This window comes from Centruroides sculpturatus, unplaced genomic scaffold, assembly GCF_000671375.1.
Source record: "Centruroides sculpturatus isolate CEXI.00-Female unplaced genomic scaffold, Cexi_2.0 scaffold514, whole genome shotgun sequence".
Classification (NCBI taxonomy): Eukaryota; Metazoa; Arthropoda; class Arachnida; order Scorpiones; family Buthidae; genus Centruroides; species Centruroides sculpturatus.
In genome coordinates, this window is record NW_019384787.1 from 117,560 (window position 1) to 137,664 (window position 20,105).

At 33.3% G+C, this 20,105-nt stretch overlaps 1 protein-coding gene across 2 annotated transcripts; it reads left to right on the forward strand.

The window, feature by feature from the left end:
• The first annotated feature begins 1,551 nt into the window (after positions 1-1,551).
• Positions 1,552-18,310, forward strand: LOC111629267 (DDB1- and CUL4-associated factor 12-like). 2 transcript variants are annotated; one of them, XR_002757306.1, is made up of 8 exons: positions 1,552-2,132; positions 5,464-5,670; positions 5,739-5,799; positions 5,870-6,033; positions 17,033-17,095; positions 17,167-17,475; positions 17,542-17,781; positions 17,878-18,310. XR_002757306.1 is itself a non-coding variant. In XM_023373149.1 (7 exons), the coding sequence occupies exons 1-7, from the start codon at positions 1,821-1,823 to the stop codon at positions 17,695-17,697; spliced, it is 1,272 nt and encodes a 423-aa protein (XP_023228917.1). In that variant the 5' UTR covers positions 1,552-1,820; the 3' UTR covers positions 17,698-18,310. The 2 variants fall into 2 exon arrangements, 1 of the variants encoding a protein (XP_023228917.1); XM_023373149.1 differs by having other exon boundaries at positions 17,542-18,310.
• The last annotated feature ends 1,795 nt before the right edge of the window (positions 18,311-20,105 follow it).

A 20,105-nucleotide genomic window follows, 5' to 3' on the forward strand; every position in this document is an offset into this window, starting at 1 on the left:
GGATTCTCCAACGATAGACGTGTACGTGTGCTGATCTTTGTAATTATAAATTGTGAATACATGTGACTAATATTATTTTCTTTTTTATTTTGTGCATGTTACAAGTTATAAATAAATATAAACAAACAACACTAACTCGATAACATTAAATCTAAATACCAAAATGATTAATTTACTGTGTTTTTGTTATTTATTTATCCTGTTTTTAAGTATTCGGTATTCGGCCGAATAGTGAAGAATACGCCGAATAGGCCGAATACCGAATAGTAACCGAATATTCGTTACATCACTAATTGTTATATTCTTTATTATGCTTTAAATTTTTTTGATGTTATTGCATCACTTTACGAAGTGCCTATATACGTAATTGCATCAGTTTTAACACCTATTTAATTAATTTTAATCACGACAGCGAATGATATGATGATTGTTTCTTTTAAACTATTTGATGAAAACATTACGTAAAATTGCGGTTGCGTAATCATCCGAAATTATTATTATATTTTTGACTGAAAATCACTGAATTTATGCAATTTTAGTTTAATTAATTTCGTATAAAAGTGACTGCTCGTACAAGTTTGCTTAAAACACGCGACTCAAAAAACCCCAAAATGGCGTCTCAAGAAGCGTCACGCGTGTCCTGACCTTCTTATATAGACCTTGTTTGGATGCTGACGATACAGCGCCTCCATTCCGCCACTAATATTCGAACATACAATAGCAATCTTTTTTTTTACGTGTAGTATAGAAATTTGTAATAAGATACATAATGCGGTTATAATAAAATATTGTGCGATTATTTTCATATAATTAAAATTAATATGTATTTAGTTTTTAGAAAATACAAGGGAAGCGGCGCATTCACCTCTTCCAATAACGGCGCGCCACTGCTGTCATTCCAGGCAAATTGTATAGATTCGGTCCGAAGGAAGGGATGGAGAATAGTTTCTCCAATTCCGACAGAGGAGAAATAAATCTTAATTCATCAGAAGTTATGAGTGCTTCCGATTCCGACGGTGGCTGCTGAAGGCGCTCGCGCAAAGGCGACGCCATAAACGAGTCCGGAGGAGAAGCTACTCCGGCTGAAAGAAAGATGAAAACTCCTACCTGGGCAGAGAAAAGACCAAAGAGGAAGATCAGAAGATAAAGAATAAGGAACTGCAGTAAAGTCGACGAAAGTCGCAGGAAAGAGTTACTTAAAATCACTGAAATCGAGGAACAAAATGAGCACACCAGGATGGCGGCTGAATTTCGCGCCTTTTTCCGGCTCAAAGAAAAACCATTCCCGTTCTGATACATGCCGAATTATTAGTATTTATTCAAATTTATAATTTTCGAATTTGAGCCGTCACCGATGGCGTGTCCTTTTCCTATAGTAGTCGAAATTGTACTTGCGCAAGTAAGTGTCCAAAACATAGAAAATTCTATTAATATTTAATTAAATTTATTAGTTATATTTAATATGTATTTAATAGTTATTAGTTTTTAAAAGTTTGGTTTATGAAAAATATTTTTAGTAAATTAAAAAAAGTTAATATGGTGTATGTTAGATGGCGCTGTAGTAGTTCTGTTTATTGTGTTAGAAGTTGGAAATTTAGAATTGAAAGAGTAAAATTGAGGAAAATTACAGAAATTCGAATAAGTTGCACGATATTCTTTGATGTTAAATGCACTTTTTCGTTATAGTTAATCGAGTGATAATAGCCAGAGATTGTTTAGCCGTCGTTAAATATCATTGTTCGGCATGTGATTGATTGTGATATGTATACAGACTATAATTACTCTATAAAGGTGCAGACTAGTAAAAGAAATAATTAATTATGATATTTATGTATGAATCCGTTTCTGTGGCTAGTGATGACGAAGAGCAGTCGACTTACACTGAAATTGTGAAGAAACCGTCGCGGGATAAGGATGAAGAGAATGCCTCCAGTTTCGTTGACTATGTCGTCAATAGGGAGATTGGGAGACGTGTAAAGAGTAATTGCAATTTCAGGGCACACGGTATACGTCATATGCTATCCTGCGGCATCTTGAGGGAGTGTGAGATCCCTCTGGGAAGGCTCAATAAAGTCTTCTGTTCTAAATGGCTCTCCGACCGCCAGATTGTGTTCGGGACCAAGTGCAATAAGGTAACTAACGGAACAAACTCCACCGATGTCTTGTTCCGCTTTGTTATGGAAAGAAATGGTGACAGGAAAGTGGGAGCGTCTCTGGGGTGTTCGTGGTGCTGAGAGTTTCCTCTTTGTGCCAAAGTATTTGGTTTTGTTTTTTAAGGTAGAAATAAATATAATAATGCGTGCGACACGACTCCCATTGCGTAAGATTAGGTAAATAACGTCATTCCTGGGTAACCGGGTGACGTCCTCTGAAAAGTGACAGGTCCTCGGCAAGCTGTTGCCAGAAATCAACCACGCGTGGGACAACTATGGCCTGTTTTGATAGTTACTGCGTATTACGTTACCTGGCACTGTAATTTTTTTATGCATCTGAATTGTCTTGTTAATTTAATCCCACCTGCTTCTCTCTTGAATTCTGTGCGTACGCGTGCGAAAGTGCATTTTACATGTGCAGAGTAGGTTAGTATCCAAAGAGTTGACCTGGTTTTGTTATGCTAGATATTGCATTTTATAAGCCATGTATTGCAAAAAATGAATAATTAACCATGGTTTCGAAATATTGGCTGCGCAACTATTGTTGTTTCGGAGGCTAATGCTCAAATTGTAATAGTAAGTGAAGAAACAAAGCAGTACTTTTACATGTTGTGTTCCAGTGCAGCACTCTGTTGCATAAAAGTGTTTATGATTCTTCAACTTTTCAGGCTCACAGTGCCCTTTACAATGAGCAAGATTTTCCAATTCATCTCTCATCATCATTAACGCTGAGCTCATTGCTCGTTGGTGTCTGATGCGTTTCCCACTATTTTCTTCCATTTCTCTCTATCCATTGCCAATTTTTTCAATTCTCATACATTCACTCCACACCACTTCATGTCATCAATCCATTCTCTATATGGTCTGTCTCTTTTATTCAATCCATCCATGATACCATATGCTAAAGTCTTAATTTTTCTGTTTTTATTCATTTGTGTAATGTGTCCAAACAGTTGAAGTTTTTGTTGTATAATTTTTTGTAAGAGATTCTTTTTCATATACATATATCCTATTATTAAGTTCTTTGTTTGTGACTTTCTGCATCCATCATGTTTGTAAGATCTTTCTCTAACAGTGTCTTTCAAATGCTAATATTTTTCTTTCCATATCTTTTGTTATTACCCATGTCTCACAGACATACAGCATGCAGGAGATGATGCAGATGTTCAATACTTTTAATTTTGTCTGCAAACTAATGCTTTACTTTTCCAGATTTTGTCCATTGCTTTCAAATTTGTTTTTGCCTTAGCTATTCTAATCTATTTCTTTTTTGCAGTCCAGATTATAGGTTTGTTTGCTTCCTAAATATGTAAAGCTCTCATCTTTGATTGCCATTTGTTTTGGTTTCCATTTCTGATTGACATTTCTGATCATCTTATATACTTGTCTAGTCTTGCATTCTCCATAATATTTTTGTATGTTTCTACATTGATCCTCTAGCCATTTTGCTTTTTCCATCCTAACTGCTTTTTTCACTTCATTGCACTTTACCTTATACTGTTTTTCCAGCTCTTCAGAAATGTCTCTTCTAAGCCTAAGAGCTCTTTTCTCTTGGACAAGCTTTAGGGTCTCTTGTGTGATCCATTTCTTCTTGATTTTTTCCTCTTCTGGTAGGGTTTGCTCAATTGCTTCTCAATTGCTGCCTTTGTTATTTCTTCCACTCTTCTGTCTAGCTCTTCCATCCTGTCTAGGATTTTTATCTTTTTCTCAAGTGTATTTTTATATATGCTCCCTATTTTCTCATCTTTTAGCTTTGAAATGTCTCTTTTCTTTTGGAAATGTGCATTAACTTTCCTCTTCAGTTTAATCTTTGTTTGCAATGACTAAGATTTGATCAGAATCTATGTTGGCTCCCTAAAAGGTTTGACACTGTTGAACTGATGTTGACTATCTCCTTTGGATCAAAATCATATCAATAATGTTTCTTGTTGTTCCATCACTTGATCTCCATGTCTATTTTCTACAGTTCTTTTGCTGGAATTTGGTGTTACATATCATTAAATCTTGATCTAGGGCAAATTCAAGCAGTCTTTCCCCTCGTTCATTCCTTGCTCCATATCCATACTTACCCATTACTCTTTCTCAACCTTCATTATTATTTCCAATCTTAGCATTCCAGTCACCTCCAATGATGATCACATCTCTCCGCAGTGTTTTCTCTATTATCATGTGTAGATCTTTATAGAAAAGTTTAATCTCCTCTTTACTGCTATCTGAGGTAGGTGCATATACCTGGATTACTGATATATTAAATGGATTTGCTTCAAACCTTGCCATCATCAATCTTGCACTAACTGGATTGTATCCTAACAATGCTGCTTGTGCTCTTTTACTAAGCAGAAATTCAACACCAGCTTCATGCCTTGTATCATTTTCTGACCAGATGATTTCACCACCATTCAGTTCTCCCAATGCTGTCCAACTCATCTCTGCTAAGCCTAATATGTCCCATTGATATCTCTCCATTTCCTTCCAAAGTAGCTCTAGTTTTCCAAGAGACCATAACATTCTGACATCCCAAGTTCTTACTGAAAGGACTTGTGTTGCTGGGTGAAGCTTTCTTTTCTTTCTTTCTTCGCATTGACACTCATCTAACCAACCCTCCTTTTTCCAGGCTTGGGACTGGCATGTTTTCTCTAGAGATTGCATGGTGGAGTTAATTCATCTATGATAACTATATTTTATTACCTTTTATGAAAAAACACTGAGAATGTAATGTAATATACATATTCCTGCAGAATATGGAATACATTTTATTCATGCTTTAACAAATTGAAAAAAAGTGAACAAAACATTTTTCTTCTCAACAGTATGTCTAACCTGAAATGCTGAACAGATGGACTAATTTGCAAACTGATGGATAATAAGTTTTGTATTTCCTACATAAATATTTCATAATAAAAACATAATTTTGAGATTAAATATAAATAATTATATAAATAATAAAATTATTTTTGAAGTTTTCAATGCAGATATTTCTTACTTAGGTTTTAATTTTTTTCATACTTCAAATTCCTCTTTTGAAATTATAAACCAATATTATGTTGCATCGGTCCACAAGTAACACAACAGTGTGTGGCATGATACTGGAATTCAACATGTAGACCTGTAACATAAAAGTACTGACAAAGTTCATTTGACAACTTTGTTTTTGATTTAGAATATCCAAAACTAAATTTTGTAGTTATATGATTGTGTGTATATTTTCCTATTAGTATCTTTTTTCTGAAATAGAGACAAAATTTTATGTTAATCCCAAATTCTATGGATTGAAACATTGCACTCAGTGATTAAAATTTTAAATTTTCAGTTAATGGTTCTTGACGTTACCACTAACAAGATGGTGCAGATTCCTAGTTTGATGGGCAGTGAAGACAAAGTGCAACCAGAGAATCCTTGCGGCATGCATGCTTTGGAGATCAATCCATCTAGGACAATGCTTGCTACTGGTGGTCTGAATGCCAACGATCTGGCAGTCTATAAATTGCCAACTTTTGATCCTGTCTGTGTGGGAGAGGTACGATTTCAGATCTTATAAATCCTATATGTTTGAAAGATGCAAGATTAAATTTTTACAAATTTAAGGAAGCTCACAGGGATTGGATATTTGATATAACGTGGATTGATGATGAGTTTTTAGTTACTGGTAAGTTAAATTTCTTTTTAATATAAGAAGGGAAGATACATATTTTTCTTCTAAGTTGTTTAATATTTAGGTTCGAGAGATACGTCACTGGCATTATGGAGGGTTAAGGAAAGTGAAACAATTAATCCTGTATGTGATATTTATCCTTCGCATCATATCATGTCCCCGTTGTGTGTCAAAACCTGTAGAAATGCAGAGAAAATCAGAGCACTCCTATACAATTCTGAAGAAGAGGTCAGTAACTGAATAGTCTTTTTAGTAGTAATTTATTAAAAGATTAACACTAAAAAAGTTAGCCATGTATGTTTAACAAGAAATAGCAATCAAGATATGATTGGTATTTCCTGTTAAACACATTTTTAAACATATTGACTAATGGGGTAGAAAATTGTAGGAAGACAGTTATTAGATTAATTTGCTTTTAGTATGTTAAGAGAGAGAATATCTGCACACAAGATCATTTATAATATCACAATAACAACTTCATTAATTTCTGAAGTATCAAGAACAACTAGAACTATAAAACTATATTAATGCAACAGCATCCAGAAATCAAAGATTTTCAGTATCCTTCAAGATCAGGGACATGCTTTTGATGGTAATGATGTATTGATCTGAGATGGTATGTCTAAACACACCACTTTACACCCCTTCCTTATCCCTGACATTACACAGGAACAAACCTTCTAAATGCCATAAATAGGTACATTGTATATGCTCGAAGAGATTACTATCATCCTGTTAAAATACAACAATAAAGATATACAGTTATCAGGATCCACATTTCTCAAAAAAATCACAAACACCTTGATGGTGTTTGTGATTTTTTTTTTGCAAATTGAATACAAGGAACTGTATTCATTTGCTTGACCTTCATGTGAATAAGTAGCATTTTTCAATCCAGTATTGAACTTTATTGAAACTTGAGAGTTTTGTGTGTTACCATAAAAGTCTAAATTTTGGTAAAGACTAGGATTTTACATATAAATCTTAAGTTTTAACAAGTTGCATTGGTAAAAGTCCAAACTAGTGGAAAAAATGTTCTCCAGTCCATATCAGTAAATAAAAAAACCTGTCTATATCAGTAAATAAAAAAACCAGTCCATATCAGTAAATGTTAGGATTGACCATGGCCATGTAATAAAAATCAAGATAGCTTGAGGATTAGCCATCCAAACATACCAGGACTGTTAATTTAATTTTCAGATTGATTCAATAGAATCAAAGGATATAGCAGCTGGAGATATTAGCTTTATTTTCTTTAATGTAATCTCCTCTAAGATCTATCAATATATATTGTAAACATTGCCAGTAAAAATCACAGGCCTGTTTGAAGATGGTAGATGTAAAGACTCCAAGATCGGCTGTCACAGTGTATTGGATGTCCTGAACTTCCTTGAAACACATTCCTTTCAAAGCCATCTTCAGCTTGGGGAAGAGCATGTAGTCAGCAGGGGGGACAAGATCCAGGGAATATAAAGGGTGTTGAAGCTGAACCAGCATGTTTTTGGTCAAAAATGACTTTACAAGCAACAAGAGTATGCAATGGGATTATCATGGAGAAGATGCCAGAAACTATGCTGATAAAACTCCAGTTGAACATGGCAAATTTTTTTGACAATTGCTACATGACCTCTTTATAGTGCACAGCATTGACTGTGACACCCTGCAGTACAAATTCCTTGTGGATAATGCTCCTTCTTTTGAAAAATGTGATTAACATTACCTTTATTTAGGATTTCTGGAAATAAATTTTCTTCTTCCTTACGGATGACAGCAACCTCTATTCCATGCTTTGTCTTTTTTGTCCAAGGTTTATTGAAAACACCAACACTTGTCATCAGTGACAATGGTATCCAGAAAGTTCACATTGTTGTCAGCCATAGCAATGAGCTATTCAGCACATGCCATTCTTTGTGCTTTTTGCTCATTTATCAATGCGTGAGATACAAAGTGCACACAAACTTCTTTCTTTCCCAAATCCTGTTCAAAGATGATCTAGACCAGGGGTGGCCAACCTTTTTAGCAGGCAGGCCAAATTTCAGAAATAATATTTCTGGCCGGGCCACGCACCTAATTTTTTTTTTTTGTTAATTAAAGTAAACAAGCAAGTGTGCTACAGCTTCAACCACATCGTTGCTTTCCAGTAGGTGAGATCGTGGTCAAAAACTTGCCTGGTTTAATGTAAAAAAAAACACAAAAAATAGGTATATTTATTTTTTTGAAGAAAATAAAACATAACCAAGAATCATTTATTTAATAACCGAGAAACATATTTATTAGACAATTTAAAAATATTTAAAAGTGAGACGTCTGGCTTTGTTTTACAGAACTAAGTGCATCAAAATTGATTTCAACTGATGTTGTCGCTACACGCAAACAGTTTTCCAAATGAACATCAGTAATTCATGTTCTCACTTGTGATTTGATATACTTCATGTGACTAAAAAGTTGTTCACATGCATAAGTGTTTCCAAATAGCGAAACCATCGACAGAGCATGTTTGTAAAACACAGGATATTTATCCTTGTCCAAATATGTTTCATAGAACTCTTCCAAACCTTCTTAACTCTTCTAATGTTCATTTGGTGATATGTACAATAAAGTTAACATTTATGTTCATTTGATCTAGCTCCGTAGGCCGCAACACGACTCCTGGCGGGCTGCATGTTGGCCACCCCTGATCTAGACTGTCTTTTATATAATGTCCAACTTGTCTTCATTGGTCTCAGCAGTACTCATCTATCCGACGTCACCCTTTCTGCATTTCTGGAGGTGGATGACATTCTGGTCTTGTATTGTCTGTAATCTTCTCTCACCTGTCCTTAAACCAGGCAAACCATTTGAACACTTCTGTACAGGATATAGTTGTGTCTCCACAGTTTTTATGATCTGAAATGTTTGCATTGTAATTTTGCTCATCTTGACACAGAACGTGACATTTGCCTATTGCTGCATTTTTAATGATCATGACATGGTCACTATAGAACTTGCAAACAAGATGCATTATGACAAGACAACACAACTGAACAAGATCAGTTTTTGCACATACATAGAGAACATCTGAAGGCATTCACCAAACCACATTTAGTAGAAAGTCTAGTGTGAGAGGTGCAGTGTTGCCAGTCTGGGAATTGTAGACCTTGTCTATCTGTGTATGTTTGAATGCATTCTGTACACTTTGTTTCTTTGTTAAATTATCACATGCTAGTTGCATTTGTCTGTTGTATTTGGTTGGTGATATTTTGAGAATTTGTGTTATTTACTGCTTTTATTTCTTTCAAAACGTGCATGCTGCAATTCCATGAAAGCTTTTATGAATGTCTAGATGGAAGAAAAATGGCAATAACTTTTACTACTGAAAAGAGAAGTACAATATTTGTTCATGTAAAGTGAAAGAATAAAAATCTATTAAGGAGTGCAATAGACCATTTTTATTTTTATTTATGAATTTAAAACAATGTAAGATATTACCTCCTGTTATAAGATTCTACCATTATACAGGTTAGAAAAGCATTTTTCTGGAACTGTTTTTTAAAATTTAATAATTTGGCAAACAATTTAAGTTTAATAAAATAAACAAATAAGCAATACATTTTTAGCATTGGAAAAATAAAATAAGAGTAGGTATACAGAATAAAAACTACATGTAGAAAAAACACATATATTTGAACTTAACAATCTTTAGTATTGTTCATGGTTGCATCTGATTCTTTTGAATACTTTCTAAAGTTTATTTTAGTTTAGAAAAATTAATGATTTACATTATGAGTATGGTACATTCATTAATTAATGAACATCAAGCTTAAGAATGGAAAATTAAGAATCAATCTTTTGAAAGAAACCTGAAAATTCTCCATTTATGTGTGGATATGCATGCTTTTATTGTGTACTACAAAATAAATTTGTAATCTTATTTCAGATAAAGTTAATATTGCAACACTACCTTCAAAGAAATTTCAGCTAATTCCCTTTTACTCGAAGAACTGTCCACTTGTGTCATCTAGGGTCATCATCTTTGGAAATTGCTTCATTGCTGGATGTGATGTCCAGGGGGTAAAGGTAAATGAGAAGATCCACTTCTTTTTTGTGCTCCTTGCAATTGCTGTGCCTTGTAAATGCCTTAATTCCATCATATTTAATACTAAATGAGGTTTGGCAAATGATGTAATGATCCAAACAAATATCATCATCATCATCGTCATCATCATGAATTAAACAATTTTTGAATTCATTCACTTGAGCCACAAATGTCTACACTGACTCATTTTGAAAAATCAATTTTTAAAACTCAAAACGGCAGTAAATTTAGCTCAAACAAGTATTTTTAATTAAAACATTTATTGTGACATTGTCACAATGCAATGACTTATGTATCCATGTATAATGTCTGATAGCATTCAGAATATGCATTTTTATGCATAACTAAATTATTATAAAAAACAACAGTGGAAAAATCCAACATACATCATCATAAATTTCATCTGGATTGGACAAAAATTGCAGGAGTTATAATGAATGCACACACACACACACACAATGGCTTTTATATTATTCATGCAGTTTCTGCATACTCTATATCAGGTTGATAACTTGACATAGACTATGAAGTACTGGGTGGTCATAGTTAAAGTACTCCTATTCATGTCTGTCTATATAGTTATTTGGCATGCCAAATGCAACCAAATCTGGTGTGATGACATTTCTGTTAAGAAAAAAAAAAACAAAACTCACCACTATGGCACTTTTGGTACTACAAGCAACAAAAATGCATTTTGCATAAGCACACATTATGGCCTATTGGCCATAATGTGTGCTTATGGAAAAATAAGCACACATTATGGTTTATTGCATAAGCACACATGGTATATTTGCATAAGCACACATTATGGCCTATTGGCCATAATGTGTGCTTATGCAAATATACCATCACTTTGTTAGAAACTGCTTTATGAAAATGATGGCAATGCTGCTGATGCACTTAAATTTTTACAATGAGAAATTCCTATTTCAAGAACCATTAAATCCACCAGCTCTTAGTAGAATGATCACTTGATTTGAGAAAACTAGATATCTGAAATTTTACCCAGTTGAGGGTGCAAATGTGACCTTAGGGTCGGTATCTCTTCGATACCCCGTCAGGATGACACCACTGTATCCTTCGGTCGATACAGAGACCACCAGTTTGCTCGAGCAGATAGGTATGAGGGTTGGACCCAGAATGGAGGAAAAGGAGAGAAAAACGGAAGAAACTGCACTCGAGAAGGGTTTAACATAAACAACTGTTTATTTATATATATCTAACGTAGGTTTACATTAGTAAATAAAATGCGAACATAAATTACCTGAATTGTGTTCAGTTATCATTTTCTAGTTCTAGTTCTAATTCTAATTCTACCGATTTCGCGTTTAGTTTACTTGGAGAGAGAGAGCGTACAATAGTGTGTGGGCAGGATAAATACCTTAGGTAGTATAGGAGATCAAGTCCAGCACAAAAATAAAGGTCCAACAGTTCCTTTCCGTTGAGTAGCTATTGAGGTCAGTTGAGTTCATTTGAGGTCTTCTTGGAGTTCAGTTCTAGTCTTGTAGGCAAAAAAGAGGTTCGGATTCTCGGCTGGAGGTAGACGATCGGAGCGCACACACAGATACCAATAATAACTTTCATCCCCCTTGCTCATCATGCCTGGCCCTTTTATATCAAGTCCTCCTTTTTGAATCTTTCCCTGATTTCGTCAGTGATGACGATTTTCTTGGTCCAATGAGGTGACGGGTGACACAATCATGACACAGAAATGTACTCATCTCAACACGGAACCCAACTCGTGGGAATCGAGGTTTTTATTGATTTCATTCTTCCTTTTTCTCTTTTTATTTTTTGTTTTCTTGTTCTGTCTTTACAAAGTTTATTAAACAAAAAAAAGATTTTTTTTTAATACAAAATTTCTGGTCCTCACACAAACCTATCGCTTTACAAATTATTGTTGAAGTTAATGATATAAATATTGAATTTACTAATTGTAGCTGTATATTCGTTCAGTGAATGGTTGTCTCTTTAATCCGAAAAATGTTTCTCTCGGTAGACTATCTTACAGCAAGTCAGGTCCAGAAACTCTTTTATTGTATTTTCAATTCATCAGTTCGAAATGCATATGAATTGAAAATACAATAAAAGAGTTTCTGGACCTGACCTGCTGTAAGATAGTCTACCGAGAGAAACATTTTTCGGATTAAAAAGACAACCATTCACTGATATAAATATTGTTGAACAGTCAATGAATAATGTTGCAGACTGTAGTAATACATGTACACTGTCACAGTAATTGTGTATATCCTGTAAACAGTGTAGAAGGTACTGTACTAAGAAAGTTAGTGCATTGCCATCTTTATAAGATCTGTCACAACCAGTAATTGCTTGCCATCAACAGGAAATTCAACTGGCATTGCTTTGTGCATTGACCTTCCTTACTACTATAGAAGATCATGTGGAGTCACTAGACACAATTTTACCCTGGAAGAACAGTGAACAACCGTAAAACCTGCATGTTTTCCAGCAGATTCCACATATTTGCATAAAATTAGTCTGGTATGGATTAAAGCCAAATGATTACCAGGTTAAAATCAAGCTACATTCCGCTACTACTGATTACCTGGCACTCCTTGCGGTTGGATTTGTAATGCCATTATTACAGAATACATATTTTTGTATTCTTAATGAATTGTCTTGAGAAATGTTACTAAGATCAGGAAGTTTTGTTATGAATAAAATGCATTTTAATGTTTATTTTAACTTAGAATACATTAAAAAAGTAATTTCAATATAATAATTTCAAATAAAACAGAAACAGAAAATTGATATCTAATCAGATAAATAAAAACAGAAATACAATATCTGAAATTATTGTTAAACTGAATTATAATTTCTATTTAATACAAATGGAACATACATTTTATTGGTAGAAAGCTTTCGTATGAGAGAATCAAGTTATTTTTTAAATATATTATACTGTATTATTACAGAATTGGAGAGGTATGCAGTCATACTGCTATTATTGTCATACATTAATGCATTAACACATTGCATTAAATCATATTTTTTACTGTGTTGTTTTTTGGTTTTAACTGTAATTCATTGTTGGGGTGGATATCTTTTGTTGGCTGACAGTTTCTAATGATGTATAAAAATAAAAATAGTCATCATCAAGACATTGGATCATACTTCTCAGTTATGTCAATGGATCCAAGAAAGGCTAGTTTTACAAAGAATGTTTTTTGAGAAGCTATATAAACCTGAAAGGAAAATCAATTTTTTACTATACAGGTATACCTCGCCTTACGTCGGTAATTGGTTCCAGGAAAACGACTTAAGTCGAAAAACAACGTAAGTCGAATTTACTTGTCTCCGAATCTACTTGTCACTAGGCTAAACCATAAATTACTATTCCCAGTTCTGTATTTTATTTATTAATGCATTTTTAATAATATATGGTTAATAAGAATCTATTTTAAGCTTACAAACAAATAAATTTTAGTTTTTAATAGAGTACAGAAAAAAGTAATCTAAATTTACGAATGCATGTACTGTACTGTAAATACAGTACATACTTGGAAATGTATATATTTTAATATGATTTTATGTGCTTTAAATGCTTTTCTAGTGATATTACGACTTCAATATTTGTGGCGGATGGACGTAAAGTCGAATAAAATGACTTAAACTTGATTTTTATTTTTCCGTGTACTTTTTTGACAAACAACGTATAATCGGGAACGATGTAACTCGAAACGACGTAAGTCGAGGTATGCCTGTATTGATAAAGTGTCCATTTCAATACAGAAATGATGATCTAAATTCAATAGTAAAAGGCACAAAGTATTGTTGGGATGAAAAATCAAACCTAAAAACTAATCATAAGTATTACTATCAGCTGCAGGAACAAATGATTAGATAACGATAATTTCTTTTGGTAACCAGTACTCTGGATAACAAAGTGTGAAAATTATGTTACATTTGATGAGCACTTTTGTAATTCGATGCTATCTAAATTAAAATATTTTCACAAAGAATGTGTGTTGTCACAAATTGATTAAATTAAAATCTGTATGACAATAATAATGGGTACATTCGTAAAGTCAAACGTGTTAGTAATGAATCGTTCGAAAAATAGTAGTCTCGCTCAGTGTGCATGCTTTGTGGTGATGACGTTTCGAACAAAACTCTAACAAAGTTCACGAAGGAAAGAGTTAGTTCACTTTGTTAAGAAAATGGTGCCCGACGATATCGATGTTTCTAAATCTACTCGAGTTTTTAAATTGTGAATGAAAAGGTGAAATGATTGAAATAACTGTCCATTTGAAGCAATCTAAGAAAAATATTTTGGATAAGGCTGCACTAGCAAAATTCATATCTTCGATTTTAGAAACATCCATTTAGTTATAAACGAATCGTTCAAAAAGTCTAATGAAATAAGAATAACGATGACGTCATTCTCGTTTGACTTTACGAACGTACCCAATATTGGTAGTGATAAAGCTTCATTTCTACACTCTCGGTAATAATTTCATCAGATATAATAACAATAAGTATTTTCTATACTAATACAAGGCTATTGTGTTTACTTTACAAGTTTTAAAACATATTGTGAAATCAAAGTTATGCATCACATACATTTAATTTTTTAGTAGGTTATGCTAAAACGTTTTGTAACATGGAACTAATATAATAAATTTGTGTAAAAATCCCACTTTTAATGCATATTGAAATGTGTTATTCATAAAACACATACAATACATATAATTTCAGTATTTTTTAAATTTATTTTAATTTGATACAGTTGGGTTAGTAAGATTGTGCAAAGATACAAGAAGTTTGTTGCCTGAACAAAAATCATGATCAGAAGGTGTTTTCAGCGGTGATATTGGTAATCTTGTTTGCAATATTTTGTATCCCTTCATTTTACAAATGACTTTTTTTACATGTATTCAGACTCTTGACAAATGACCTATGCTATTTGTTTTTGACCTAAGCCTATGCTATTTGTTTTTAATATTTTACCTAATATTATCATGTATTATATTCATGTAAAATATGCATGTAAATATAGTAGATGGAGATTATTTTATATCTAAACTTTTCTAGCCAGGTACATGATTTTATTTTTTGGTCAGGTTGTAGGTCCCATTTACCATTGTGTGTGTGTATTTCAAGGAAAACAAATGTGTGTGTGTATACACATACAGTATTTGTTTTCCTTGAAATTTTGTATTGTTTATGAAAATTATAAATATAGAAAACTGAACCAAAATGTAAATAAATGAAGATAGCTTATAAGGTTATATTTAAATTTTGGATGTTTTGATATTTATATATATATCAACAAATTTTACATTTAAAATAGTAGTAATAACTAACCTGATGATAAATGTAGACTACATATTCTACTGTGTTTATTAGGAGTCCAGTCCTTACGTTTAATTCCCAAGCATCCATGGATTGCTTGGGAAATATTAGAACTTAATATGAGTTGTTAAATTTGTTTCTGAGTGCGTTTGCAAACAAAAGCTGAGCAAGAGGGCATTTTCAATATAAAAATTGATCAATATAAAATCCATAACACCATAGCAACTAACTATGCTTAGTAACACTATAAGCTGCCTCTTTACCAAAGGTATTTTTGCATCTACTACAGCTGAACGTGCACGATGGAAACTTCCACCAATATTGTCTATACGTATATATACACCGTGCCACGGTAAAATGATAGTCAGCCAAGTGCCGTGGTGGGTGATTACAGGCACCATGAGTAACTAGTACAGTTATTTCAAAATTAAATATGTTTGGAAGCAGAAATTTGGACAAGTCTGAGTAGCATAACTGGCAATGTATCCACATGGTAAGCAACAGTTGCAGGTTTGAGACACATTCCAGGCCAAAAATTTTAAAACTAATAAATGTTAATTTAATTATTAAATTTAATACAAGATGGCACCTAATGCCTCTAGTGCCAAATTACTCAATATTTAATAACTATTAATAGTAGGAATTAGCATGATTTAATCTGGTAATTGTTTGGCTTTGATGTGATTGTCTGATATGGTATTACAGCCACATTTGTCCTTGGACCATTCTTCAAAGAAGCTAGTAACAACAATGGGCCTCGACATCCAGAATACCAAGAGATGATCAACACTTGGTGCCATATTAGTCGGGATACAACAAATGCCTCGAGTCGATCACCTTTGTAAAACACAGAGAACCTCCACTTATTGGATACTTCATACAACTGTTTGTGACAAGATTTTATTGATAACAGTGATTAGACATACCTCTCCCCTGGCTACCTTATTCTCCAGATCTTAATCCAAGTGATTTTCATTGTGGAGACACTTATAAAGCTCAATAAAACACACTTTTTAAATTTGGCATCCTCAAAAGACTATCAAGCAGAATCAATTACAGTCAGTGTTCAGACAGAGTTTATCGCCTTTGGTATTTACACCTTCAAAAGGGAATTACATTTGGCACTATCCCCTGCATTACTAAAGCTTTGTCTAGCACAGGTGACTTGTACAAATAAAATGTTCACTTGCAGCACCAAAAGTGCCATAGTGGCAAGTTTTGGTTTTTATGGAAATGCCTTCCACATCTTTCCAAAACTCCCTCTACACTGCATAGAAAATGGGGTATTTTAATTATGAATTTTGTGATAGTTTGAGTGTCTTGATGAAAATAAATAAAACCTTTTCCCTTTTAAAATATCCATTTTATACAGCAGATTATTATATGGCAACTATAATTAATTTGAACCATATCTTACCGTCATTTGTCTAAGCAGCCAAAAACTATGTTATGATTTAACAGATATGAAGGATATGATTATCCCAAATTCTTTGGAATCCTCTTAAACTTGTCTTAGTTAGCAATATATAGTAGCCTCTTTTTATATTACTTATTTGTATATATCTTGTTTTTGTTTTTTGTATTCCAAATATAAGTGGTCTAGCCAGTAATGGATAGATATAGCAGTTATATAATGCCATCTGATGTATAAATACAAACCAAACGAGCTATTTTGCACAATATAACGAGGGGCTAGCTACCGTATTTTGTTGTTAAATTGAAATATTACAATATGTCCACTAGACTTTGAGATTATGGAATAAATAGATTATATTTTCTAATTACATTATTTGATTAAATCCTAATTATGTAATTCTAATGGAAAATTTTGTTTAGATTTTAGTAGCACTGTCATTGAATGGATTTCTGCATCTCTGGGATCTACAGTCATTCCATCAGGTAAATTTTTTTTTTTTTTTAATTACAAATTAATTAATTTAAAAATAAAATGCTTCATTAATGCTTAACAGAAATTTTCCTGCAAACTTCCATTCTTTCAAGAAACAGTTTGCATGACTCAAAATTACGAACACAAACTCTATGCCGTCGGATCACGCTCTCACATCACTCTTCTGGATGTTCAGACTCTGGAACCTGTCCAGAAAATCACGGCCAAGTATCAGGGTTGTGGCGTGAGGTCATTGAGTTTTTCTGGAGATCTCCTGACCGTCGGAACCGGAATCGGCATCCTGATGTTTTATGACGTCAGGGCGGGGCGTTACCTGGAAGACTCGGGCGGAAGCCGCCCAGCCGTGCTGAGAGCGACCCGGGGATGGGTGGTAAGTTATTTAATTGTAGCAGCAGCCAATTCTTGGTAGTAATGCTAGTCTTTGATTTAATTGCAGTATCCGGACGAAAATTATCGAGAGGTGTTCTTCAGTCTAGAGTACAATCCTGCCATCTACACTCACTGTTATGATGCTTCGGGGACAAGACTGTTTACGGCGGGTGGCCCTCTACCTGCCAGCCTTCAGGGAAACTACGCAAGCATGTGGCAGTGATGCCGGTAGTAATATAGCCATAAAATTTTATTTAGTGTACAAAGAAATTTCACCCTTTTTTAAATAATAATTTTTCATCACTCTGTATGTCGGATTTATTAATTTTTTTCATAGACAAATTCAAAAGACCTAGTGATAATGTAAAAATTCATAAAGTCTTTTTTTAAATTTTTTTTTCAGTTTTGAAACAATACATAAATTGTGTGAACTAAATGGTGTCTTCCCACAATCATTTGTCAATTTGAACCGATATTTTGTTTTGTTTTTATTGATATTGCAGCCATTATTTCTGCAACAAATTGTGGTGATCTGTTATTATTATTATTAAATTATTCTTTGACAATGTTTTTACGAGTAAAATCTGAATAACATCTTATTTTTCTTGGAATGTGTATTTAAGAATTAATTTTAATCTTGCAAACTGACATAAACATGGTGAAAATCATAGTTGTCAAAGATTACTTTAATATCATCGGCACTATTTTTTTACAGGATATCATTGACATCCAAAGAAATCTGTTTCCTATTTAGACATATGTATGTCAGAGTAGTGATATAATTTTTAGTTTGTTTGTTTTGTATTGAGTTAGATTAATAAATTCTTTATAATTAACCCATGTATTTTATGTTAGTTTAATATACATCCACCATTTAATGATAACTATAGGATATTAAATCAGACAGTTGAGTAACAAATTATAATAGTCTTGCTGACACTATTTGGGATAGAGCATATTTTTACAATTAACTTACAAATTTATGCCCCATTCCAAGTTAATGAACAGACAATCATTTTAACCTTTGTGTGTAAAATGTTACCTGATAAAATTTTGCTTTGCATATTATTTCATATTTGAAGTACCACCTGTGAAAATTATATAAAAATCGGAGTATTCAATAGTTCTCCATGCATCAAAAGTCAGAAGTGCAGTCTGTCACTTTAACATAACCGGTGTTGATGAATCTATTTGTCATGCACGAAAGCACAATCCTGCCATGCTTCATTCTAGACCGCAGAAAGCAAACAGAACTCTGTGACGTCCGTTGTGGTGAGCAATGCAGTGGAGTGAGAGATAAGCTCAGATTTTTGTGTGAGGGTGTGACCGAGACAAAATTTTTAAAAAATCAGACAATGCATGAGCTTCTGTTTTCCATCCTTGCAAAATTACCCCAGATGTCTGTCATTTGATCCAATCTCGCATTATGCCATGTTAAATTGAGACTCCGATCCTTGCAATTAAGGGACAATGCAATTGCCACATTAAAAGTGTTTGTTGTTCATGGTTTTGTATTTTTCAAAATGAGAATTAGAAGGAATTTTTTTGTTTGATCTTTTTAGTAATTGCACCAGCATTGACCACAATAAAAAAGGAAAGCTAATTCAAACTGGAAAAAATGTATAAATAATAATCAGACCTTTACTTTATTCCAGTTGTACATTACAAACAACTCGACTGCCCTGCTTCGGGTTGGTTACCTATGTGTTCCATTTAGAATGCTCATTTCATAGTTTATTACATTTGAACTAAATTTAAACTACTTTTGAAATTTATGCAATTTAAACTTTACAACAAATATATTTTACATAATTTTATATTAATACCCCATCATTCAATCCAGTTATAATAAACTTTCTTTGGATCATCATAAAACACTTTCCGTGCATTTGATAATGCTTCTGCATCTTTTATATTAATGCATTCTTCTGTCAATTCTGTTTTAAATATCTGTATTATCTCCAAAAGTTTAGTTTCTTCATTAATTAAAACACTTCATCTAGTTTAGCTTTAATTCCTGGTCCTGAGGCATATATGAAAAGAATTGTTTGTTTCCCTTTTTCAATATATCTGTGTTCTTTAATCCTGCTATTAAGAGATCAGTTTGGGGTTCCTATGTATATTAAATCCTTTCCAAATCTGTCATCCGTTAAAGGTATGCCATGAATTCCAGGACCCCTGGTCCAATCTATAGTGTCTTTATCATTTTGCAATATTTAGTATACTGTGCTGCCTCATATAGCAAAAAAATATAGATAAGTTTTATTGAGTGTTGTCACTATTCTCTTTGTGTGCTTAAGCTCTGCAATCGTATCCTCAATATTGGTGCAATGGATAAACTCCCTCCTAATTAAATATCTAAAAGCAGTTGATTTATACCAAAAAAGATATTTGAGCGGGCCAGAATGAATAAAGGAATATATTCCAGTTTATAAGTTTGTATGTATGACTCCTCCTTTAAATTCAATTTTAATATCTAGCAAATGGACTGTTGTGGTGCTATGCTGTTCAATCTTTAGGGTAAAACCATCCATATGTACTGTACACACACACACACACACGGTGTTCTTACCCTAAAGGTTGAACAGCATAGCAACACAACAGTCCATTTTTTGGATGTGGGCATGATGG